Source organism: Rousettus aegyptiacus, unplaced genomic scaffold (genome assembly GCF_014176215.1).
Source record: "Rousettus aegyptiacus isolate mRouAeg1 unplaced genomic scaffold, mRouAeg1.p scaffold_m13_p_13, whole genome shotgun sequence".
Taxonomy (NCBI): domain Eukaryota; kingdom Metazoa; phylum Chordata; class Mammalia; order Chiroptera; family Pteropodidae; genus Rousettus; species Rousettus aegyptiacus.
In genome coordinates this window covers 29,426,148-29,453,085 of record NW_023416288.1, presented here as the reverse complement: position 1 = coordinate 29,453,085, position 26,938 = coordinate 29,426,148, and the positions used below count along the sequence as shown (strand labels likewise).

Genomic DNA, 26,938 nt, shown 5'->3' with positions numbered 1-26,938 from the left:
AGACTTAAAAGGAATAAATAAAATTACAGAAGTAGTAGAGGACTTTAATACTCTACTTTCAACGACTGATAGATCAGGCAGACATAAAATAAGGAAACAATAGACTTAAACTACACATTAGACCATATGGATCTAACAGGCATATATAGAGCATTCCATCTAATAACAACAGAATTAACATTTTTCTCAACCACAAATGGAACATTTTCCACAACAGAGCATGTATTAGGCCACAAAGCCAGTCTTGGCAAACTTAGAAAGAATGAAACCATCCCAAGTATTTTTTCTTACCACAATGGCCTGAAACTAGTTATCAATTAAAAGAAGAAAACTAAAAAATTTATAAAGATATGGTCATTTAACAACACACTCCTTAACAACCAAAGGGTCAAAGAAGAAATCAAAACAGAAATCCAAAAATATCTTGAGATAAATGAAAATGGAAACACAGTATACTAAAACTTATGAAATGAAACAAAAAGTTTTAAAAGAAGGTTTATAGTAATAAATATTTAAATTAATAAACAAAATCATAGTTACAGAGAATAAATTGATGGTTGGCAGATGGGAGGGAGCTTGGGGGATGGGTGAAAAAGTAAAAGAGATTAAGAATTACAAATTGCTAGTTATAAAAATAGTCACAGGGATGTAAAGTACAATATAGAGAATATAGTCAATAATATTTTAATAACTTTTTAATGGTGTTACATGGGTACTAAATTCTTTGGGGTGATCACTTTGTAAGCTATATAGTTCCATCACTATGTTGTACACCTGAAACATAATATTTACATTAACTTTAATGAAAATAAATTAATTTTAAAAGAGAGCTCTTATATAAACAACTTTACACCTTAAGCAATTAGAGGAAAAAAACCATTGACGAAGCCTAAGGTAGTAGAAGGAAGGAAATAAAAATCAGATAGAAATAAATGAAATAAAAATAAAAAGACAATAAAAAATAAAAAATAATAAAGAGGTGGTTTTATGAAAATATAAACAAAATTGACAAACCTTTAATTAAACCAAGAAAAAAAAGAAGCTTCAGTTAATAAAATCAGAATTAAAAGAAGACATGACAACATAACAGAAACACAAAAGATCATAAGAAAATACTAATTAATATATGTTAACAAGTTTGATAACCTATAAGAAGTGTGTAAATTCCTAGAAATATAAAACCCAATTGGACTGAATCATGAAGAAATAGAATATCTGAACAGACTACTTACTTGTAAGGAAATTAAATTAGTAACCAAAGACCTACCAAACAAACAAACAAACAAACAAAACTAATATCAATCCTTCTCAAATTCATCTAAAAAAATGAAGAGGAGGAAACAGGTCCAAACTCATTTTAGGAGGCCAGCATTCCCCTGATACCAAAGCCAGTAAGGGACACTACAAGAAAAGAAATTACAGGCTGATCTCTTTAATGAACATATACGTAAAATTTCTCAGCAAAATTTCAGCAAACTAATTTCATCAGCTAATTTTAAAAACTAATTTTAAAAGGATCATATAGCATAATTAAGTGGGATTTATTCTAGGGATTCAAAGATGGTTCAACATAAAATCAATCGATTTCTTAATATACCACATTAAGAAATAGAGACTAAATATATGATCATCTCAATAGATGCGGACAAAGCACTTGACAAAATTCAGCATTCTTTCGTTATAAAAACTCTCAACAAATTTGGTATAGGAGAAATATATCTCGACATAATAAATGACATATATGACAACCCACAGATAATGTCATATTCAATGTTGAAAAGCTGAAAGCTTTTAAGATGAGGAACAAGACAAGGACACCCACTCTTGGCACTTTTCTTCAATGCAGTACTGTAAGTACTATTTAGAGCAATTATGTAAGAAAAAGAAATAAAATACGTCCGATTCTGAAAGGAAGAAGTAAAACTGCCACTATTTTCAGGTGACATGATACATACTCCATAAAAAATGTTAGAACTAACAAGCAAATGCAGTACAGATGCAAAAAATCAGTTGTGGTTCTATACACTAACAGTGAACTATCTGAAAAAGAAATAAAGAAAACAATCCCATTTATAATGGCATCAAAAATAATAAAATACTCAGAAATAAATTTGTTCAAAGAAGTGAACAATCTGTTCACCAAAAAAATTTAAGACATTAATGAATAAAATTGAAGAATATACAAATAAATGGGAAAATGTCCCATGTTTAATATTAACTCTTCTGAGTTAATATTAAAACACACATATTACCCAAAGAGATCTATAGAGTCAATACAATCCCTGTCAAAAGGCATTTTTCACAAAAATAGAAAAAAAAATTCTAAAACTCATATGAAACTACAAAAGACTCCAAATAGCCAAAGCAATCTTGAGAAAAAAGAGTAATGGTCAAGTCATCACACTTCTTGCTTTCAAACTATACTACAAGTAATCAATACAATGTGACATGGGCATCAAAAACAAACATACAGATTAATGGAACAGAAGAGAGAACCAAGAAATAAACCCATGCATATATGGTCAATTAATCTTCAACAAAGGAAACAGGAATATACAATGGGGAAAGAATTGTACATTCAATAAATGGTGTTGGTAAAACTAGTTAGCCATATGCAAAAGAATGAAACAATACCCTTATCTTATGGCATACACAACAATAAATTCAAAATTGATTAAAGATGTAAATGCAAGGCTTGAAATCAAGGTTCTTACAAGAAAGCATGGGGGTCAACTCCTTGAAAGGTCTTGGCAATGGTTTTTTGGGTTTGAAATTAAAAGCAAAACCAACAAAAGCAAAAATAGTGGTACTACATCAAACTAAAAAGCTCCTGTACAGCAAAGATAATCATCAGCAAAATGAAAAGGCAAACTGAATGGGAGAAAATATTTGCAAACCATGTATCCAGTAATGGGGTTAATGTCTAAAATAAACAATCCATACAACTTAATAGCCAATAAACAAAAAAACAAATAAACATACCAGTTAAAAAATAGGCAAAGGACCTGAATCCAAAATCTGAATAGATGTTTTCTGAAAGAAGACATACAAATGGCCAAAAGTTTATGAAAAGATGCTCAACATAAGTAATCATCAGGGAAATGCAAATCAAAACCACAATCAGATACTACCTAGCATATTTTTAGGATGTGTATTATCAAAAAGAAAAGAAATAAACGCTGGTGAGAATGTGGAGGAAAGGCAACTCTTGTGTACTATTGGTGGGAAGGTAAACTGGTACAGTCATTATGGAAAAGAGCAGTAGATTCTTTAAAAAGTTGAAAAGAACTACCATATGATCCAGAAATCTCACTTTTGGGTATATATCCAAAGGAAACAAAATCATGATCTTCAAGAATGATATGTACTCCCATGTTTTCTGCAGCATTATTCACAATATCCAAGGTATGGAAACAATGTAAGTGTTCAACAACAAATAAATGGACAGAAAAATGTGATATGTTTATAAATTATATATATATATATATAGATAGATATAGATATAGATATAGATATATATCATTCAGACTTAAAAAAAAGAAGAAAGTTCTGTCATTTGCAACATGGATAAACTTGGAGGGCATTAAGCTAAGTGAAATAAGCCAGACAAGAAATATAAAATACTGTATGGTGTTATCTTTGTAACCTCCCCCCTCTCCCCCAAAAAAGGTTTTAAACTTTTAGTTATAAAATAAAAAGATTTGAAGACCTAATGGTTAACATGGTGACTACAGCTGATAACATTGTATTGTACAAATGAAATTTGCTAAGAGAACTTGTGTTCTCACCCGCCCCCCAACCCCCCCACCCCAAAAAATAACTATGTGAAGTGATGAAAGTTAAATTAACTTAATGGTGAGAATCATTTCATACTGTATATGTACACCAAATCATCATATTGTATACTCTAAATACATTATAATTTTATTTGTTGATTATACCTCAATAAAACTAAAAAATACTTTTAAAAAGCCCTATGCCCCTCTGCACTAACATACCTCTATAGAAAATCTCAAGAGAAATTTTCTCTGAGTTATATATTTTTCAATGTTCCATTGCTCATTAGTTGGGTCAGTATAGAAAGCATTTCTCTTCCCAAGGGTTATCTTATTTGAGTTCTGCCAATAACTTCATTGAAGGGAATGCTATGTGGATTCAATCACTGGACAACATTGTAGCATATAAAATGAGAACATACAAACTTCTCTTACAGAAGGCTTACCTTCTTAAAGTTCTAAGAGCAACATTGTGTTTTTGAGTGCATGGGATTTTTTTTTTTAAAGACTTAAAAATATGCATGCATACATTCCTGGTCCTTTACCCCTGATCTTTTGTACTTTTAGTTTTTTTACCTCATTTCCTAGAAGGGCATTTACACAGGCTTCTGATGCATCGCAGATGGCTGTGAGATCATGTCCTCCTTCTAGAGCCAACACCACATGTCCATCAGCCAATGTCATCAACTGCTTCGTCAAATGGCCAAAGCCTACCATAATACAAACAGAATATTTCGAAGAATTAAATCAAAACAGAATGACTAGAATCCAACATTAATTGGGGATTTATTCTCTGCATATCCTGTCTCAGTACTTTCCATGTGCTAACTCATTTAACATAATAACTTGATAAATTAGGTCATATTATTATCTTTATTTACAAATAAGGGAACTAAAACTCAAGAGCTCACAGCTAAGAAGTATCACAACCAAAATTTGCATTGGCCAATCTGGCTCTCACCATAGCACAGTGCTACCTTTCACAAAATATTTTGTATGTAACTGGATGAAAAGATTGAATAGTATATGTTCACTGTTAAAGGTAAATAATCCCATTTGCTTGACATTTGTTTCCTGTCTACATCATCTGCCATTACTGCATTATAAAAAGAAGTTTTCTCTGTATCAACTTGATTACTTTACTATCACATTAGATTTTTATAGACATTCTTTTGTTATGCAATAGTTGGAAAATGCAAAAAAAATGTTATAAAATATAATGATATGACAAACATCTGTTCACTAACCTTCCAATTTAAGGAAAATATCATTAGCGATACTTTAGATGCCCCTCTGTGCCTCTCTTTCATAATGTCCCTCCTCCTCTCTATGGGAAATCAAGATCCCGAGTTTCTGCTTATAGTTTTCTTGCTTCCCTTTGTTTAATTTGCTTGTTTTTGAACTTTATAAAAATGGTTTTATACTTTTGCAACTTGTTCTTTTCACACATTTTGTTAGCTCATCTTTGTTGATGCATATATTTGCAGTTAAGTAGGCCATTCTATGAGTGTAGAAAAATAATTATCCATTCTCCTGTTGATAGATATTTGCATTTCCTGTTATTACAAAACCCCAGTGTTTTATTATACAAACAAAGTCTCCATGAACATTATTATACAAGTCTTCAGTGTACATGTGCAAGGGTGGAGTCAAATTTTTATGACTTAAAATCTGCTAAATAATACCAGATAATTTCCAAAGGGTTATCACCAATCCTCACTATGTGAAGCAGACTATATAAGAATTCCAGTTTAGTCACATCCTTGACAATATTTGATATGATTTTCAAAGTGGGTAGGTGAATAATAGGCATGTTAATGTGTTCTTATTTAGTATAAGGAAAAACCTATTTCTACTCTGAATTAGAGATTTTATTGTAAATAGATGCCGTACTTATTTCTTTATACCAAATAAGATTGTTTTTCTCCTATAATTTTGTAGTGTTGTTAGTTACATTAATTACTATTTCTAATATTAAGCTGTTGTTGAATTTATGGACTAAAATAAACTTGTTTGTGATGGTATTACCTTTCTTATACACAGTTGGAATTGTTTTGCTAATGTTTTTTTTTCAACTATGTTCACGAATGGGGTTAATCTATAATTTTCCATTCTTGTATTGATCATATTGACTTTTGATGTGGTTGAGATCCTCTTTTTCCATTATTTGACCCTAGAATGCTATGTAGAAATCTTCTGTAAAACCATTTGAGTCTTGCATTCCTTTTGAGGAAAATTTTTAACTATTGGTGGAATTTTTTTATAGATTAGAAAACTATTCATGCTTTCTATATCTTCCTAAATTATACTTTTCTAAACAATTTCTTCTAAGTGTTCAAATTTATTAAAATAAAGTTTTTATTATCTCCATTATCTTATTTTGGAACTCTAACTAGATGTTCATGGTCTTTGCCATTATATCCTTAATCGATTTTAAAATTAAATGATTCTTCTCTGAAATTTCTTAAAGTATATTAAAAATCATCTTAATCTCATATTTTCTTTCATATTTTCTATGTTTCTTTCTGCCCTGCATGATGTGAACTTTCGTTTCAGATCTGTCATCCAGACTTTTTCTCTCCAGATGTGCCTAATTTGCTGTTTAACACTTCTACTGGTATTTTCATTTCAGTGATTATATTATTCAATCTTAGATGTTTTGTTTGATTATACTTAATATCTTCCTAGCCATTTTTATAAGTTCTTATTCTTTGCTAATGTTTTTATTTCTTCCTTTTATTTCTTTAGGCATAATGATTTTTATTTTCTGTATCTGCTATCTGAAGTCCTTACGGTTTAGTTTTACTATTTGTTGTTTCTTCTGATTCACCCTCATGATATCTTAGTTCTCATGTGTTTCTTGAATTTTTTGGAGCTCATATTCATTGGAAATTTATATGTGAGTAGTCTTTTGAAGACTGAATTGTATGTGATATTTATCTTTGAAAACTGTTATGAGTGTGATTTTGTTTGCTTCTGCTGGATGGGTAAAACACCACCACCTATGCTCAATTTTAAATCCTTAGATGGCAGGGCTCTATTTTTATTGCACAGGGATTATAAATGTGGAATACAAAACTTGATTATAAGTTCTTATAGAAAAGTTCAGTTCTTTCCTTTTCTTTTAATTTCCTTTGAAATTCTCTCTATTGACAGCCATAGCTAAGATAGACCTGTTGTTCATCAGTATTTTCCTTTTTTCTATTCATCTTTTTTCTTAGATTCGGCCTTATATCTTTCTTTCTTTCTTTATTCTGGTCTCCAATCAAAACCTTTCCTTTTATAGGCCCAAATTTTTGATTCCCTTTCCGGTGTGCAGTAGTTTTTTAAAGTTCAGGCTCTGGCTAACTGGAGACTTTGGGATGGCCCAGGGTAACCAATATCTCTAGTATTTGCTCACCTTCCTTCATCACTTTGGAAGTCATCCATAAACTTAAAAAAGAAGTTTTGATAGTTTCATGTAGGAGTATTTCAGGATGTGCAGTTTCTCATATTTCCAAATGTAAATGTCTCTCACTCAAAATTTTAAAGAAAATCGTATTTCATCTAACTTGCCCAATTTCAAGGACAATTGTAAAAAAAAAAGAATGAAAAGAAATAAAACCATATGTTCGGTATAACATTTTATTTTTTAATATACTTTAAGAAATTTTAGAGAACATTTAATTTTAAAATCGATTCTATTTTTAAAAAATTAATATTTATTTTTTAGGGAAGTTTTCATTTTACAGAAAAAATAAGCAGAAAATAGAGTTCCCACTGACCATGCTCCCCTGTTATTAAACGTGCTATTAACATCTTGCATTAATGTGGTACTGACGAGCCAAAACTGATATATTATTGTTAACAAAAGTCTATGGTTAGGATTCACTCTTTGTGTTGTATGGTTCTATGGGTTTTAACAAATGCATAATATCATGTATCCACCATTATAGCATCGTATAGAATAGTTTCACTGCCCTAAAAATCCGCTGTGCTCCAACTAGTCATTCCTCCTCTCCAGCCCCCAACCTCTGCAAGCCAATGATCTTTTTTCCCCCCTATAGTTTTGTCACACATTTTTCCATGTGCACATAAATCAAATTTTTAGCTTCTTGTGTTACCAAAAATACAAAAAAAACACCCCATTATCTTACTTCTTTTTTTAAATATAATACTTATATTTAGAATGTTTCTATATCTATGAAAACTTGAAAGAATAACCTTGCATGTGGTATTACATGCCTTTGCTGTTTTCAAATATGACCTGTGTTCTTCTCTTAAGTCTTGTGGTCTTTTATTTGAAAAGAAAGGAAATTCTCAGAAAACAGCTTGTAGAAGTAAATAAGAGTTTATAAAACTGTCAAACAATGAGACCCCCCAAATCAAAGTTGCTTCCATTTTGGAAAGATTAAATAATATCATGTTAATCCTTGGAATGCATTGAGATATCTATCCAATAAACCAGAACTGTCCAAAATTTCTGTTCCAGAATTTCTGGCACTTGGGACTAGTCATGGACACGATATGTTTATTTCCCCATACCTTGAAACATGTCAGTATGTTGATTCTATGCACTGACTTACTATTTTGATGAAAGTCAAAATGGTCACTTTATAATTATCCTATGATTCTAAATACTTAGCAAAAATTATTCTAAAAAGGATTTAAAAATTAAATGAAAACTATTCTCAAGCACTATAATATTTCTTATTTCCCATAGATCTCATCTTAATACCAATAAGAATCTTTTCCACAGGCCACTTAGGAATGAGGCTGACTACACTGAACTCTACCTTCTTATCTAACTACTATAAAAATAATGGTAAGCTATCAGAAAATGTGTAATGCAAAGTTCTGATCCTACAAGCTTAGAAATGTTCTTGGCTTAAGTCAATGTTAATAGCACATAGCAATTAGTTCTAATCTAGAAGACAAAAAAAGTGAGAAATGCTCATAATACTCATAGGCAAATATTTCTGCTAATGATATTGCTAAATATTCTAGACAACTTTTCTTATAACTTAAATCAGGTTACGATGACAACTTAAAAATATATAATAATAAATCAAACTAGTACACCATATCTTTCATGCTGAAGGGTCCTAGTGATTGAGAATTCAATTATCTAAAGTCACTACTAAGCAGATCAAATCACGTGGATTAAAAAAAGGGGGAGAGAGAAAGTCCCAAATTTGATTTAAATTCCTTCCTTCCTCTAGGAATAAAAAGAAGTCCCATAAAATATCACATTTAGATGGGACAGTAAAAGTGGAAGGAAAGAATGGAATGAAGTTAATCTTTGATCTCTATCCAAATTCCTCTTTCTTTTACCTACAGGGTTTATTTCCATTCACATGTTACTCATGTGATCTCTGGAGACACAGCATGAGGCAGCTGAACTCTGAGTTATGCATGCACAAAACATTCAAGTGAAGTAAAGAAATGAAATTTCTACAAGGCTTGTGCCCTCTCTCCCAATCAAAGTATGGAATTCAAGAACAACTTGAATTCAGGACACATGAGATAAAAGTTTCAATGGGGTGCATATGGGTGTATGTGTGTGCATGTGTGTGTATTTGATTAGAACTCATGTAACATTTTAAGTAGTCATAAGTGCAAGTTTCATTTAATAGTTTCTACTTCCAGCATCACAAAAGGGACCAAAGCTCATCTAACTTGTTGCAACAAACTTAACCTTGCATAGTTGAAAAACTGTAATGCAGACCATAGCTAGCAATGTTTTTCTCAAGAGAGTTGAAGTATCCTCAGTGCGAGGGCTGATGGAAAAGAAGTGATCAAGTGAGAAAACATGCTGCATCATGGGCTCAAGCAATCACCAGAAATGGGGATGGACTTGGCTTCTTAGGTCAACATATACTTTTAGTTTCCAAATTTCCTTCAGTAGAGGGGTGCAGAGCTTCCAGAGGAGCCTGAATGCCTGGGGTAGGCTCAGGTTAGTGACTGGAATTGGTATAGAGTCACGGAAAATCAGCCCCAGCAGTTGTCTCTACTGCCTGCACGGACTATGACAGAATTCTCTAAGAAATACTTTTTTCGAATTGAGAGTTGGCACCTTAGACTCTCTTAAGGAAGTTTTCTGGAATGAAACATTAACAACGTACCACCACGACAATTACTACTGCTGCTACTACACTAAAGAATCCTATCTGTAGCCTGGTTGTTTTAAAAAGTTATCAACTTAATCTAATTTGATCAACATTAAATTAAAAGCATCATAGAAAGCTATATTCTACCAAATCATTTCTTTTGACGACCAAACACAGCTGAATTGGTAACTATCAAGACTGAGATACCACTAAGAAAGAGAATTGGAACGGCATTTTCAGTTAGATATCCTCTGTTCGGTTCTATTGATTTACTAGAAGCAAACCTGACACCAGTAAAAATCTTTTTTACAGGTCACTTAGGAATGAGACTAACTCATTCCTAAACTCCACCTTCTTACCTGATTACTATAAAAAGAATGGGGAGCGTTCAGAAAATATGTAATGTGAAGTTCTGATCCCTAAAGCTTAGAAATGTTCTTGGCTTAAATGCTGTTGCCTCTGAAAAGAATATTAAATAAGTTGTAAACATGGTAGTAGTTTAAATTAACAGTTTCAATTTGATTTCCTGATGTTCTATGAGGGCTTATTTCTGCCTAAGAAGTCATATTGTGTTTGCATTTGCACGAGTTAGAAAAATTGTTTAAGATAAAAAAGTCGCTCTAAGAAGGCTCTAAGAGTAAACTTCAGATATGTATTGAATAACAAAGACAGAGGACACAAAAGGATTCATACTTTGAAATGGCCTGTCTCGTCTCCTCCCGAACGTTTCTCTTTCCTAAATAGTTCCCAGAGAACAGTGGCAGTGAAAAGAAACAACCCTAACCAGTTTTAATTTCCACTTAGAAACAACTATTTTAAAAACCAGAATTAGCACATGTTCATTGCAGAAAACTTGGAAAAGAAAAAAATTAAATAATAAAATAGTATAATATATGATAAATATAGGTTACTATACATTATATATACTATTTTAATAAGTAAATAAAATAGCAATAAATAATCACATATACATAAAGAAATAAATTCGTAATCCTACAAACCAGAGATAGCCAATTCGGCTTTTGTGGTATTTTATGCTTGTTATCTTTATGTATTCTTAAAATAAAACAGAATCATATTATAATTTTTTAACTCACATTTACAAATATTAGTATAGTGTAAAACACTTTTCATGTCCTCTACAGTATCTTTTTAAATTTATTTAATATACTAACCAATGCTCTAGTATTAGATGTTTACATTTTTATTAGGTGTTTAGTTTTCTATATAAAATTGCAAATAATATCCTCTTAGGTGAAGTAGCCACCACCCATTAGCACTTATCTGATTCTAGGGTTATTATGTATTATTTTAGGATGGAAAGAAGCCTGCTGTCTATATTGCTAACTTTTTTTTTTTTAACCAGAGTATGAGACAGAATATAAATAAATAGTAAAGCACATAAAGGTAAATATGGTAATGAAGTATAGTCTAAACTTTATAAACTTCATTTTTTTAAAACCTATGTGTGTTCAGCAATGCCTGTTGTGGATAACAAACATTCTTACAGAAGTTTAAATGAGGGATACTCCCCCCAAATCTGTTTATATTATGAAATTGCAAATAGTGTACTGGCCTCTCTATGGAGGCCAAAGCAGAGAACTGTGCTGTAGGTTAAAGAGGGACTTCTTTCCAACCTACAACTTAATTATCATTGCTATTTTGCCGTCCAATAATAGATCAGACTCTAGAATCAGCAGCCAACTTCCAAAGAGAGATACCTGGGTCATGATTCATTTAGTTAATAAAAATAGTGACACAAAGTGATTGATTAGAGAAGTCATTTTATTTCTATTTATAAATCTCCTAATTTTGCTTATGTCGGTCTCCCATTCATTACTAGTGTTTTTCCATTAATGTTTTCTGTGTCTGTCTGGAAAGCTTCATGTAAAAAAAGCAAGAATGCCAGAGGCAAATCTCTATCCCCACACTGCCATTCAGCAGAGGAAGTGGAGTGAAAGTCAGCAGTAGCAACGGTTTCTTTTGAAATACTGACACCTAATGTTATCGATTTATATCATTTTTGTATCTCTTTCCAACATGGCTAAGAAGCCTCAATAACAACTTATGCATTTTTTAAGAGGTTAGTTTCATTTGGGCCTGATATGTTTGTGACGACTTCATTGCAGATTCAATACAGCAAGGATCAAAGGAGTCACACACGTTTGTCATATTTTCATTCAAAAGTTTATTTTGCACATCCACTGGCGTATTTTCTATAGTTATGTCCAGAAAGGATCACTGCAGAATGCACATACTGTGAAGTCTAATTACAAAAACTGAAGCCATTTTCCTCTCTAAACCACTTCGTCATTGTTACCACGTTGTTCTTTACGAAAATGCAGTCAAACTCAAGTTGAGAGAGGAGTTTGGGTAGCATGTGGCCGTCTCATGTATTGTGAGGCTTTCTAGTAGGACTTCAAAGCAGAATCTGATTGTTGCAGATGGGAAGAATGCTTTCCACAGAAATACCTTTTTAAGACTCATGGTGCTGTAATTCATATGGTAGGCACTTGTGATTCATTCCTGATGATGTTGGGATCATTTAACTCACAAAACCATTGTCGCTACCATAAAATCCTTTCATCTGCAGCCAAAAAGGTTTATTTCATGCAAATGAAAATTTTTCATTAAAGTATCACCTTAATAATGGGCAAAGATATATATTTTCTGGTCATGTTTAAAATGTAAATTTATGAACATATTCTGAAGATTCATTTCATGTTATGATCTTTATTTATTTGATGTCCCAGGACTCTTTCCAAGTTCATTGAAGCCGGAAATCAATTTTAGAAGAAATATGGAGATTATTATCATTAAATCTTTCAGTTGGCTTATTCCAAGCAGCCCTATAAATGCTGCATATGTTTCAAAGAAGGCACTTTCAACCATAGTAAAAATCTTTTTACTGTTGTAGTCAGTGATACTCCAGGAGGTAAGTTTATATTCTCAGCACCTTTTAAAAACAAGTGAATAGTTGGTTTGTATCCTAAACAAAGTCTGAGACAACAGAATACTCCAATACCATTATTTCCGAAAAGTAAAATTGAAAACATTTATCCTCAGGAATTTCCAAGAGTAAATGGCAAGAAAGTTTGCCTGTTATTTTGACCATCTGTCCATCCATTCTTGTATCCATCCGTCTGTCTGCCTGTCCGTCCCTCTGTCCACAATCCAGCTACAAATCGACAATTATTTAGTAAATAGCTACTATGTGTCACAGTTTTATATATACATCTGATACTTCAAGTATGTGAATCTCAGCTTTCTCACTGTAAATATAACTAATAATTATTATTCTGCCTCATAGCTTAAAAATGAATAATCATAAAAATCTACTGCAAAAAAAAAAAAAAAAGGATAAGCACAGTACATTGAACAGATTGCCATATCACAGGTACTTTGTATATTTCTTTAATAAACAATTTTAATCAGAGAATTTTAGATCTAGAAATGAATTTCAATATATATTCTAATCCTTTCATTTTAGGGATGAGGAAATCACTATCCAAACAGTTAACAGAATTGGGGTGAGAACCCAAAGCTGTCAGTGAGTGGGTGCCCCACCAATCAGCCAACTCACAGATATTAATGTTGCCCATATTTTTCAGACATGATTTCCAGTTCAAAAGAAAATTTAGAAAGAGTTCCTAGACACCAAATGGCTTTTTCAAAATTGTTGCTTTAGTGTGTTAAGTGTAAACACACCAGAAACATGTGAATTAAATTTCTCTTAAAACATACAAATATAAAACCCTAGAAAATGCTTTTGGACATTATAGGAGCATTCCTTCCCACCCCTCAACAAATACATTTTTTGCCAAACTCCCACTGCAATTTGATTTGCCAATTACGAGTTTTTACTGCTGTTTTCAATAAAGTATCAAACACATGGGATCTATCCTCCCATCGATGCTCAGTCATAACTGGCCAAGTGGGATGCAACAAGAACAGGACATACTCATGCTAAATAATGATGATCCTATTACAGTAGTTAGCACTATTTGAATTCAACCAATATTTAGTGGGGACATACTCTAATAATAGCTAGGGAAATACAAAGATGAATAAGATATAGTTGCTGTTTCCAATGAACTAAAATATTAGGGACACATACATAGATGAATGTAATTTAACATAGAGAAAGATAATTGTTATAAAATAAACACATTTTTATAAAATGTATAGAGCTTAGTAGAGAGGGATGTTTGCATGATTCCGTTTCAATTGGAGAATATGGTAGGTAGAATTCTCATAATGACCCCCAATGATTCTTGCCTTGTACAATTCCCTCCCCTTTGACTGTGGATGGAACCTATGAATATTATACACCCCTGCAATATAGCAAAAAGATTTTTCAATTGACCTTGAGTAAATCAAGAGAGATTTGGGGCTGTGTTTGAGGGAAGATAATCTAATTAGATGAGCCCTTTAAAAGCAATGAGTTTTCTTCAAGTGGTCATTTAAAAAGAAATTAGAGAGTTGAAGCATAAGAAAGACTTGATACACCACTGATGGTTTGAAAATGGAGGGGACACATTTGAGAAGGAATGTTGGTGGCTTCTAGCCAGCAAAGAAAAGGGAGTATTGATCCTAAATGTGGAAGGTACAGAATTTTAGCCAGCAACATGAATGAGCTCAGAAGATTCTTCCTCAGAACCTCAAGAATATGTTGATGCCAGCCATGTAAGACATGAAGTGGAGAATCCAACTGAGTTTGCTGAGATAATAAATGGGCAATGTTTTAAGTTGCAAGTTGTCGGAGACCTCTGAATATACTTCAGGCCTATTGTAATTCTACTCTATGAGGTAAATTAAAGAAAAGTTGGAATGACAATAGTAACTACAATAATTAGCAACTATAAAATATTTGTGCTGTACCAGGTCTTGGGTTTCATATAGATGTTTCATTTAATCCTCATGCCAACTTCTTGAGAGAGCTACAGAGGATGTGCAACTTTCTATAGAGGAGCCGACAAAGAGAGGTTGAGTAACTTTCTTAAGTTCGCACCACCAGAAGTTAGTAATGTCAAGATCAGCTCAGGCTGTTGACTTCAGAGTCTTACGTCCTAATTACTGAACATACTGCCTGTTTAAAATAAATGAGAAGAGCCTCACGTAGTTTTTTAAAAATCTGCACATATAAAGTATGTTTACTTTTTGTTTAGAATGAGATGATGTAACCAGTGCAGGTCACCGTGTACCCAAAGAATTCATCTGTTCTCACTATTCCCCAACTGTTTTCCCCACTAAGTGCCAAGTGCCAATATGCTGAGGAATAAGACAATGCCGCAATAAACTGTCCACTGGATCTACGGGAGGTGGGTTGTCAGAAGAAACAAGGTTGTGCTGAGTTTTCAGATGGAATGAGATATTTCAAATAGAGTCAGTGCTGCTGGCTTCTCTATTACTGTGAACCAAAGCCAAAATCTGCAGGTCACTTCGTTTAAAAGAACATGAGGACTTCATTTCCAAATGGACTTGAGTTTACATAGATTAGGTGACCTTTGTCAAGCAGAGCAATTTCTAAAACTGTGAACTCTTCTAAAGAACCCGGAGTTCTGTTAAAGATATATGATCACGTACGTACAAAAGATATATGATCACTGGCCATATCACGTTGGACCCTGCAAGGCTACCGAACTACTTGTCATTGGCTTCTCATACTTTTCAGAACTCAATTCAAAGCCTTCAAAACACGTTCTATCTTTTCAGCCCCATATTCTGCCATGCTCTCACACTCACTCTTCCCTTGACTTAGACTTAACTATTTATACAGTTTGATGAACACTGCAATCAAATAGTACCCACAATTCTGACCTGTTGATAGAATATCTTGTCCATTTCCAACTAACTCCTATTCATCTTCCAAACTCGGCATAAGCAACAACCTGAACCCCCTGTGCAATGCAGAATTATTCCTATGCATCTCCTTCACTTCTATTTCTCTCTCTCTAGTCCTGGGTTTGCAAGTTCACCCTACTACATTATAAACTGCTAGTAAAGAGGACCACATGTTGCCTGACTTTGTATTTTTATTGCCTAGTACAGAGCTGGGTATTTTCAGTATGTTAATGAAATGACTTATGTATACATAGTAGAGAAACTAGATGCTCACTTTATGGACCTGGCTGAATGTGTGATAACAGCTAAAGTATATATGAAACCTACTGAATGGTAGGCTCTGTATGAAACATGTTATAACTTATTTAATGTGTACACACACAAAACTATTATTATTCTTATTTTAGAAATGAAAAAACAAGCACGGAGAGGTCAAGTACATTGTCTAAGGTAAAACAGCAGAGGTAGGATTCTTGAGTTCAGGCTCTTGAACCGTAATACTCAACTCTTTTGACTCAGGGCCCTAGTGACACTGGGGAGCAATTTTTGTAGAAAAGAAAAGCAAGGCCCTAAAAAATGTTATGCTCTTACGATATACTTACTATAGAATATCTATTTTCCTTTAAGAATGTTTTTGGTTAGTTTATTAAATTTATTGGGGGAGGGGGACATTGGTTAATAAAATTATGTAGGTTTCAAGTGTACAAGTCTGTAATACATCACCTGAATATTTCATCACGGGTTTACCACCCAAAGTCAATCTCTTTCCATTACCATATATTTGACTTTGTTTCTTCCTTTTCTACCTCCCCACCAACCCCCATTCTCTCTGGTAATCACCATACTGTTTTCTGTGTCTATGAGTTTTTGTTTGTCTTGTTTGTTTGTTGCTTTCAATTTTATATCCCACGTATGAGTGAAAACCTATGGTTTTTGACTATTTCTGTCTGACTTATTTCACTCGGCATGATATTCTCAAGATCCATCCATGTTGTTGTAAACGGCAGTATTTCATCTTTTCTTATGGCTGAGTAATATTCTATTGTATGTAAGTACCACATCTTCTTTATCCAATCATCTATCAAAGAACACTTTGGTTGTTTTCATGCCTTGGCCATTGTGAATAATGCTGCGATGAACATAGGGGTACACACACCTTTACTAATAAATGCTTTCAAATTTTTCAGGTAGATACTCTGAAGAGAAATTATAGAAGCATATGATAATTCTATTTTTAATTTTTTGGGGGAACTCCCATACTGTTTTCCATAGTGACTGTACCAATTTACATTCTCTCTAGCAGTGTATGAAGGATCCCTTTTCTCTATAATCTCTCCAATACTTATTATATCCTGTCCTATTGATAACAGTGATTCTAACAGGTGTGAGGTGGTATTTCATTGTGGTTTTGATTTGCATTTCCCTAAGAACTAGTGAAGTTGAGCATCTTCTCATATGTCATGTCTGCTAGCTATTTGTCTTCTGTGGGGAAGTGTTTGAGTTGTTATATAATTTGGATGTTAGCCCCTAATCAGAAGTGTTATTTGCAAAATCCTCTCCCATTTAGTTGGCTGCTTCTTTGTTTTGTTAATGGTTTCGATTGCTGTGCAGAAGCTTTTTAGCTTGATATAGTCCCATTCTGTTATTTTTGCTTTTACTTCTTTTACCTTTAAGGTCAAATTCATAATAATGCTTACACCAAGGTGCATAATTTCAGTACCTATGTTTTTTTTCTGTGCATTTTATTGTTTCAGTTCTTATAGTAAGGTCTTTGATCCATTTTGAGTTATTTTTTTGTGTATGATGACAAATAGTCTAAATTCATTTTTTTTTTTGTATATGGCTTTCCAATTTTTCCAGCAACATTTATTGAAGAGGCTTTCTTTTTTCTACTAAATGTTTTTTAAAAAGATTCTGTACTCAGTATAAGTGGAAAATATTTTCCAAAGACTGAGGAGAAGTGTATGGGGAAGAAATTCAAGTCCAAAGAAATATAAAGGCCAAAGAGAAAAGTCAAATCCTTCTTGTCAAAGACTAGTTCTTATACAGAGCTATACAATTTATAAGAAATCTCATTAATTTAACTTTAAATAGAGTGAAACTAGAATATTATGTCTTCAAGAAGACTCAAAATAATTGTGGTTGATCGATTCAGGAGATATTTATTGAGAAGCTACTATGTGACAGGAACTATGCTGGCCAATGAGGATATAGTTTTAAGTACACCAAGGACAGTCCCTACCCTTATGATTTATAAACTTATTAGTGAGAGCTAACATCACCGGGTACCATCCCATATGTTTGAAATGCACTAATTTAATCATCACACAACTGCCAAAGTGAGAGGCTGAGTTTGGATTTGTCCTCGAATTCACCTGATGTGCATAAATCCAAATAATGTGGAAGCCCTAGTTTAATGTGTTAGTGCTACAGCCACAGCACCAATTGTGTCTGAATAATAATCATCGAATGTTAATAGCTGTGACCCATTCTTCTTACTCAAGCTTAATTTACATTTATAAAAACTGATTTTCAGAAAAAAAAGAAACATCTACTTTGATTTTTCTGATACTGTCACTTGGAAAGAAACTTATCCCCATCCACCACACCCCCAAAACCCTCCTAATCCCTTTTCAAACTAACCCTTGAAAATAAATTTGCACTTCAACTTCAGTGTGGCATCAATTCGCGACAACAGTGCCCAAATTAAACTCAGATTTGGAAAGTCATGGCAACACTTGGAGTGGCCATTTTCAAAAAGTTTTACCACTAGTTAGTCCTACTTTTCCTTGTGGTTACTAATTGCTTTTTAAAAATCTGATATTTCAACTAACTACCAGACACATAGTATCCAAGGTTATTTGGTCTTTTCTTTAACAACAAACAACAACTTCCCACCCTACCTCCAGCTACTGAGTCTCTGTGTGTGCATTGCTCATAAACAGATGCACATAAACATGACAGATAATGATTTATCTTCAAAGTGCTGGAAAGTATCAGCTAAATTTTAAAGGTTTGTTGAATGACAGAAAAACAAATTAATCTTTTCTAAGGAAAAGGAGGATGTGTGTCTCATTTTGAGAACATTCCTTGGAATTTCATTTCCCATATGACCTAGGTTTTTAATTTCAAGACAAAATACCTGATTTTAAAAGATAAGTATCTACCCTCTGGGAAAAACTGATGATTTCTTATTTTTCCTGCCATAAAAGGAGGTTCTGGAACCCTCTAAATTATAGGTTGCAAGCAACCATTTAATTTATATTAAATTAGACAGCAACTGTATGTTAAACAAATATGAAATGTCTCTGAATATATTTGTTAAAGATTAAGAATTCTGTAATACTTGGCTTCTATTACACATTTGTTATTGCTGATTTTTAAAATAAATCACCATTTAATTAAAATACTTAAAGAACATTTACAAAGGAAAATATGGCATTTAGCAAAACCCATGAGAATCTAATAAGCCCAATAGGGTAGCTATTACAGAAACGCCCTCACATATCCATCAGATACTCCAATATAATTATCATTCTTTGGGGGGAAAAAGTTAAATATTCCATAGTACATTTCATTGTTTCTTTCATCCTGCATTTCTTCCTGTTTTCCCAAGTTGGAGATGTATGACATGAAAAAGAAGCCTTCCCTTGATTGTGCTAGAGGTGTTGTGTCTAAAGACACAGTATCTTTATGAATGAGGCCCAATATCCAACTTACATCATATAAAATGCTATTACGCCTTCAATATGGCAAACAGTATTCCAGGGAGGGTGGTGGCATTTTAGGTCAAACACTTTAAGGCACTTACGGAATCCGAAAGAGGACAAGACTGTGGAATTGAATGGTGAGAGAGTGAAGTAATAAACAGAGGCCAGATCCACGATGGGTAGATCAAAGACAAAGAGGAGTTGCCAGAACTTTTGAGTCTAGCTGGGGATGTATCAGAATAAATGAAGGAGCATAATCTGATGATAATTCTAGAATCATTAGAACTGGGAGGTCATGGACATCATTCAACAAGAGTCTGTAATGAGATTAGGCAACCAGTTTTCAAAATAAAGATGATCACAGACGCATCTGCCTGGGAGTCCAGCCGAAATACACTGGGATATGCAGTTGTTGAGTCTATTGCTCCTCCCTTAGAGTGTTGGTTTGGATTTACAAAAATTAGTCAAAATTTCAGAATCTGGATATAAATGGACAGAAAAATGTGGGAATTTTATTAAGGTATGACTATCAGCAGTTTTCTTATCCCAATCACAGGTGTCACAGTGTCAGAAAAAGAAAAAAGCAATTAAGTGCCCCAAATTACCTAATTAATGATAGATTACAAAAGACATTCAAAGTGACTATTAAAGGAATATGGCTTTTATCTTAACCATTATGTCGCAAAAGAGTTGTGTAACTCATCATAACCACTTTCAACCTCGAATTCATTAGAGAGAAATTCGTTCTCTTAAGAGATGCCTAGATGTTGTCTGCCAGCTGCTTAAATCATCCAAGACATTTGATTTTTATTACCTAAAGAATGTTAGTTTCTAGAATAAGACTATCCTGTCTGTCCTGTGAAGCATCAGTGACTTAACCGGTGTGGCATCACTGATTCTGAATTTGGATAACATTGGATAACGTTAATCAACAATTACAGTAGATATTGACAACTAAATTCTAGTTCAAGTTGTATGACCTGCTGGATAAAGCCAATTCCCATCTCTAGGTTTTTACTTCTCTATGGGTCAAATAAAGGGATTGGACACAGTATTTTTTAAAATTAAGATTAACCTCTGCCTAATAAGAATCGTATGGGTGTTTATTAAATGCAGATTCCTGAGCCTCATTAAAAGCCAAGTTGGAATCCAAATCTTGGGAGTGAGACCCAGATTCTGCATTTAAGGCAAGTGTCTCAACTGAGGTCTGAGAGACATCTGAATACAAAATCTTGAAGGCTCCTTTCAGCTCTGCCATTTAGGTTGATCCTATGATCTTTTAAAACTTTGTAGTAGTCAAAAATTTAAGCCTACCAAAAAATCAAGCAAAATGAACCCCATTTTATTTTGTTTATCAACAAAACAAATAGTCATTAAAATCAAAATAATAGAGTGCATTCTTACTCCAGGTTTGGGCTTCCACGAAATTGCATAGGAGGAAGCATTTCATCCTGCCCTCTCATTATTTCCCTCTTCTGGGTTATATCCCAACCTCTCTTCCAAGGGCTCTCCTCTTCTTCCCCATGAAATACACTACTGGTCCCCATGAAATACACTACTTTCAAGAAGGGCTCTCATACAATAAATTTGTATTAATGGGTTATCTTTATCACAATACTTTAGATATGGAGGCTTCATCTAAATATTTAGTTGTTAGTATTTTTAAAACAAAAAAAAAAGGTGCCTAACCCACTGCAATAAAAATTATGTAATTTGGTTAATTCTGGAATGCTAAAAGCTTTTTCCCTTTCATTAGGAAGATTTCTTCAGTGGAACTATATCTTAGTTCACCCATAATCAGTCGTAAAGGGAACTATTTATTCACATCTAAGACAAAACCTTGTTCCCTTATGATGAACTATAAAGAGTAAAATGCCAACTTGAAGAAAACTTTCCATTAATGATAACTAAATGGTTTAAGTTATAATAATAATAGGGCAGCTCTTTGGAAATGATAATTTGCAAAATGATACATATGTGTCCTGTCAATTTCATGTTTCTAAAGATAACAAAGTGTTCCTTAATCACACTGAATTTTATGACTAGGCTTTTAAGTCAATCTTAATTAACTTATTAATTAAAGTGTTCATTGAGGAAAGGTTTCCGTGTTGTACTTGCCTCTTTATTACCTGCTATCTAAAGTGCAAGGCTTGATTTGAATATAGGATCTGAGATGTGTAATATATTAAACAAAAAAGATGTGGCTTATTTTAACCAACGAGAAAACTAGATTTGAGAGGTTGTGATTGTGCATGGAAAACAACTTCTTGGGACCCTTGGATTAAAACAAAGTTTATTAATAGGAGAATTGTGGTGAATCCCAACTGTGATCATTGAACATACAAGGGAAAATAGGTTTTTAGGATTCGTCACCATTCCAATTGGTTGATTCAGTCAAATATTGGATCTATTAAAGTTTTTTTTTTTTTTTCTTTCTGGCTGAAACAACTAAGGTTAAGGCATTCGTAAGGCTATGTGATCACACTGGCTGTGCGTGAATACATTAGTCAAGAATGTACTGGATCTTGATATTACCATGCCAAGCGAAATAAGTCAGATAGAATAAGTTGAGAACCAAAAGATTTCACTCATATGTGGGATATAAAATGGAAAGCAACAAATCAACAAGACAAAGAAAAACTCATAGACGCAGACAACAGTTTAGTGGTTACAAGAGGGAAGGGGGCGGGGATTGATGCGTAAAGGGTGTCGAATACATGGTGACGGAAGATGTGACAGCGGAGGGTGGACACGCAATGCAACATACGGACGATGCATGATTAGACTGTACACTTGAAACCTATGTAATTTCATCAACCAATGTCAAGCCAATCAATGTAACAATACAAAAGGAATATATTACCCTTTTCGTAGAGGAGATAAAGACAATCAAAAGAAAAGGAAATAAAGCATGGTTATTTTGGTGGCTTAACTTAGGGGCAATTTTTAATGATCACTCCCCCCTACCCCACCAAAAAAAAAATACCCTGGAATTCATATGTCTACTGTTAGCATAAATAAGTGAAGAAAATTATAAATAATTTATATAATTATCTAATTTAAATACATTAACCTGTAGACTATCTCTTGAATAAATACTCTTTCTGTATCATTAACATGTTTTCTCCCGCTCTTTAAGAAACACTCTCCATTGGCCGGCGCCATCAGACTCTTGGGTTTTCCTCCCTCCTCTCCTCTTCCATGCCTAGTTGCCGGCTCCTCTACATCCTTCCACCTGAGAAATACAAGGACTCCCAAGGTTCTGCCCTGAGTACTCTACTCTCCATCTACAAACACTGTCCATCAGTGAATATTTTCACTGTCACAGTTACAATCGTTATCACTAAGTCAGATACCGAATTCTGTATCTCTCCTTTTTCTCTTTCTTTAATTCACAATCACGAATTTTCAGTAGGGCATTTTGTTGCACATCCACACTTAACTCTAATCGAACGAGTCTAAATATATTATCCATTATCTATCTTCCACAGGTTTTCCCCCTAAAATCTCCTTAACATCTGCCAGTGATAATGCTTAAACTACTTGGCTTGGCAATCCAGGCCCTAACGTACCATATTGTCATACTGATATTCCTAACTGGCTTTCCTTCTGGATAGTGTATTGGAAGAGAGCACAGATTTGGGAGGCTGAATTCCGTTTCCCTCTCTGTCACTAGTGTAATCTCAGGCATGTTCTTTAATTTCTCTAAGTTTCCATGTCTTCTTCTGTTAATTGAGGTCATGGTGAATACGTGGAAGAATGCATGTATCTAGGTAAACACATGTATCTAGGATGCTGACGAATGGCTGAAGAAAAAGTGTGACGCATTTGCCTGTGTCCTTCTTTGCATCTGCTTTCCCTCCTCCTTTCATCTGTGTCTAATTCGGCATTCAAGGGCCAGCTCTGCTACCCACATCACTATATTTAGAGAAATTTCTCTTATCACTGCACATTTTAACTGCAGAATTCACTTAATCGGACACTGGTTCTTCTCACATATATGTCTTTTTTAACTTTCGATTTAATTGTGATATTCTAAAAAAGTGGTTCAACATCTCAATTTTTAATATGTCAACCAGTAAACCAAAATGGTAGTATTTACTGAATAAATAAAATGCCAGTGCCCCTCACACTCACATCCAGAGGGATATTTAGACTGAGCAGTGTCCGTGCTTGAATCTGAGTTTTGCAAACTGACTGCAAACATTGTGACACTTGAGTCAGGGAGATCAGTGCTTTGGCATTGTCTTTGCTCTTCCCCCAGGGATATAGAAAGATTTCATATTTGCGGGCTTTGAAAGCATTTCAATTCATCTTTCCTGACTTTTCTCTCCATTGCATGTGCTCACAGAACTTGTAAGGTAACGTGAAAACTGAAGTGTGTTGTCCCCTTCATTTGGGCACTACGTACTCTAAGAATGTAACTTAACAGGAACAAAATGTGGAGTCTACCCGGCAATGCTCAGGAAAGCCTCTCAGGGTCTGGAAATAAACATTTTGGGATATTCTGCAGGCCAGATGTGCAGACTATGAGATGACATGTGGGAGAGAAGAGAAAGAACCCAAGCCCATGAAATCTAGCATATTCCCAGGGTGGCTTACTTTGTTTGAAAAGACATGCGGGTGGGGGCGGGGAGCCCCTGCTCCTGGCTGCTGTTTGTCCACACTTTCTGGATGCTTGTTAATTTCGGTTAAAAGAGGAAGGCAAAAGTAGGTTTGAGAACAATGGCTCCGATAGGCAGGTAGAAAGCAGTGCCTACACCCCAAGTGTTTATGTGTCTGTTTCTCTCTGAAGCCCAACAGTTTCTACATCCACTTCATTAGCCACATGATAGAATGCACCAAAATTTTATACCACATTACTGTGTTATTTTGAGCATACCACGTTGCCACTCTGAGTTACGGTGTCATTTCCTCATTTGTAAAACTAAGAAATTGTTGTAGATAATTTATTTGGATCTATGATTCTACCTCAGTGAGGGACTCATCTTAACCCTCACATAACAGTTCACCAGGTCTAACTTATTCTCTTCGGCATTCTAAGAAATGACAGCCAAATTTCTGGCTCATGACTGACGTTTCACATCCACACTAGTGCACTTTCAAACACAAACCATCCCAAGCCTTTCTTTGTTCTTTGGAGATGTCTGTTTCCATCATCCCAAGAAAATGCAAGAATAGTCAAATGCAGGTGTTTGGGCATGGCCTAACAACTATAGTTCTTTTGTCTTTTTTGGGGGGGGGATCTGTTTTAATATACAGAAAAAGTTACACAGGCTGATCCCAAAGTCTTGCCATCCTCTCTGGTTATCTGAAATCCTTCTGAAGCCCATGGGGTACCCTACTGCATAGGCCCAGACCCATAAATGGTAATTGAGGAAATAGCCAAGAGAACAGAATTTTAAAGTTAACAACAATAACAACAACAAAAAACCCTTTATACAGAAAAAGTGATTTTGTTGTTGGTGATGGTAGAAAAACTGGGAGTTTAAACAGCACATTTATTTCGTTTTAATTTCTGGGCTGTCAGACATCAGCTCTGAAGCCCTGATTCGGAACACATGCGAGGTCCCTTTGAAGTTCTGGCTGCCTTTTTTTTTTTTTTTTTTTTAACAATGGCAGAAAGATATAAAGAAATTAAACTGCAACATAATCATGAAACAGAACTTCTGGACCCCTGATTTACAAATTGTCATTCTTTCATTTCTTTTGGGCTTCATTTTCAAAGCTTCATTGTGGCACATACCTTTTTGTAATTTTTTTTCCCTTTCAGTTTAATCTTCAGTTATTCCCTTCCCCTCCAAAATGAAGCATTCTACTTTTATTTTAATCAACTAAAAGAATAGTTTATTGTGGTTTTTTGAAGACAAGAAAGGAACTGGAAAATCCAGAGCAATATACTAAATGAAACCTTTTTGATAAAAGCCATAGCAATATAGGGTTTAGCTCTTAAAGTACCCAATTCTCTTGGCATAAAGACAAAAATGTACCTTAAATTTTCAGGCAGTCCAAAGAAAATGTCTACTTCATTTTCATGCTCTAATAACAAAAGATCCTTACCAAAGATTTCAAGGGGCCTTAATAAAAACTGCATTTCAAATTATGTCTGATGGACGTCACGTTTGGAAATACATACATACGGACAGACATAGACAAACACAGACACACAGACCCACTCAAATTGATTTAATCCTGTCATTCAGTGGTCATACATACTTATTTTGTACAAGGTACACAGGAATTTTATAATTCAACAGCCCCTGTTAAATCTATATGCAAATATGAACAGGCTTTAAGATTCTTAAACTCTAAAAATCATTTTCCTCATTCTATATTTTTCCTGTAATCTCTTATTGGTTTTATCATATAAAGTATTCTAATACTTACAGTCTTTCAAAATACTGCTATACTTTATTCTAGCTCTTTACACTTTTACAGTGAAACTTCCATTCAAGGTTTCTTCTTATATATTCTTAATGGTCAAAATTTCAAAAATTATGTTTTTCATCCAATATATTGAACTTCAGTACACACTTAGAGACTACCTGTGAACTTTTATATCAAGTTCCAATTCCATACAGCAAAGTGAAGTGGGAAGATAAAAGAACTATCCCCATCGGGGGTTAGCTCGTACTGACTTGTGACAACTGACTGCTAAATTTTCAGGAATTGTGTGAGCTAGGTGTAAGCACAGCCATTATTAGTATCAAAATATATAAACTGACAATTTAAACATTATATTCAAAACAAAGGTATTATACATTCAAAACCACATTTCCTCATTATTTTGATATATTTGCTATTGTTTATGCTCCTGGCTTTCCTAACATCTATTGTACTGATATGGTGGAAATATTATAATTTGCTTTCCCATCTCTCTTTTCAACTTGTGTTAGTGACTTCATGTTGGTAGCTGCAATTGACCAGGTGGGAGTATTACATGACAGGCTTATCTGTTTGTATTAGAGAATTAGCTTTTAAACATTTACTTGCATTCCAGCAATTGTCCTTTGTACCTGAATTATTCAAAAGAACTAATTTACAATTGATACCCAATTTACATTCAAAACACCTAATTCTCAAGCCTACCTAGGTTTAACAATATATAATCATTGCTTTATATTTTATCTTGTGTATTTCGGGTAAGAACTGAAAGCTGAAATTTGTTTGCTGGTCCTCCTTTTGGGGGGAAGGGTTGAAGGGGAGAATTAGAATACGTGGCACTATGTCAACTATTTCTATTTCCCTACAACTTGAAACTCCTCCTACTTCCCTAGCTGCATACTGGTCCTTAACCTTTCACTGTTAGTCAATGTATTGATTTTCTTTATGTCCCCAGCTTCTAGGAGTTTAACTTCTCTTCTGCCTAGAGTAAAATTACATTTTCACATCTACTGAACCACCTCTTAAAGCTTTAAAGAAACCTTACATACTCTGTGATGTCAACAGTAATTAGGAAGGTGAGTGTAAGATCCCTCTTATTTTCTGGCACAGGATCAGGTACATGTGGTCCAAATGA

The 26,938-nt window shown here is 33.9% G+C and overlaps 1 protein-coding gene across 17 annotated transcripts in view; it reads right to left on the bottom strand.

Annotated features, from left to right (window-relative positions):
* Positions 1–26,938, bottom strand: part of HDAC9 (histone deacetylase 9) — an 824,368-nt gene that overhangs the window by 68,837 nt on the left and 728,593 nt on the right. For all 17 annotated transcript variants that reach the window (XM_016139429.2, XM_036231088.1, XM_016139430.2 and 14 more), the window contains one exon: positions 4,353–4,486. In XM_016139429.2, coding sequence (XP_015994915.2) covers positions 4,353–4,486 — 134 coding nt within the window. The remainder of the gene's footprint in view (positions 1–4,352; positions 4,487–26,938) is intronic.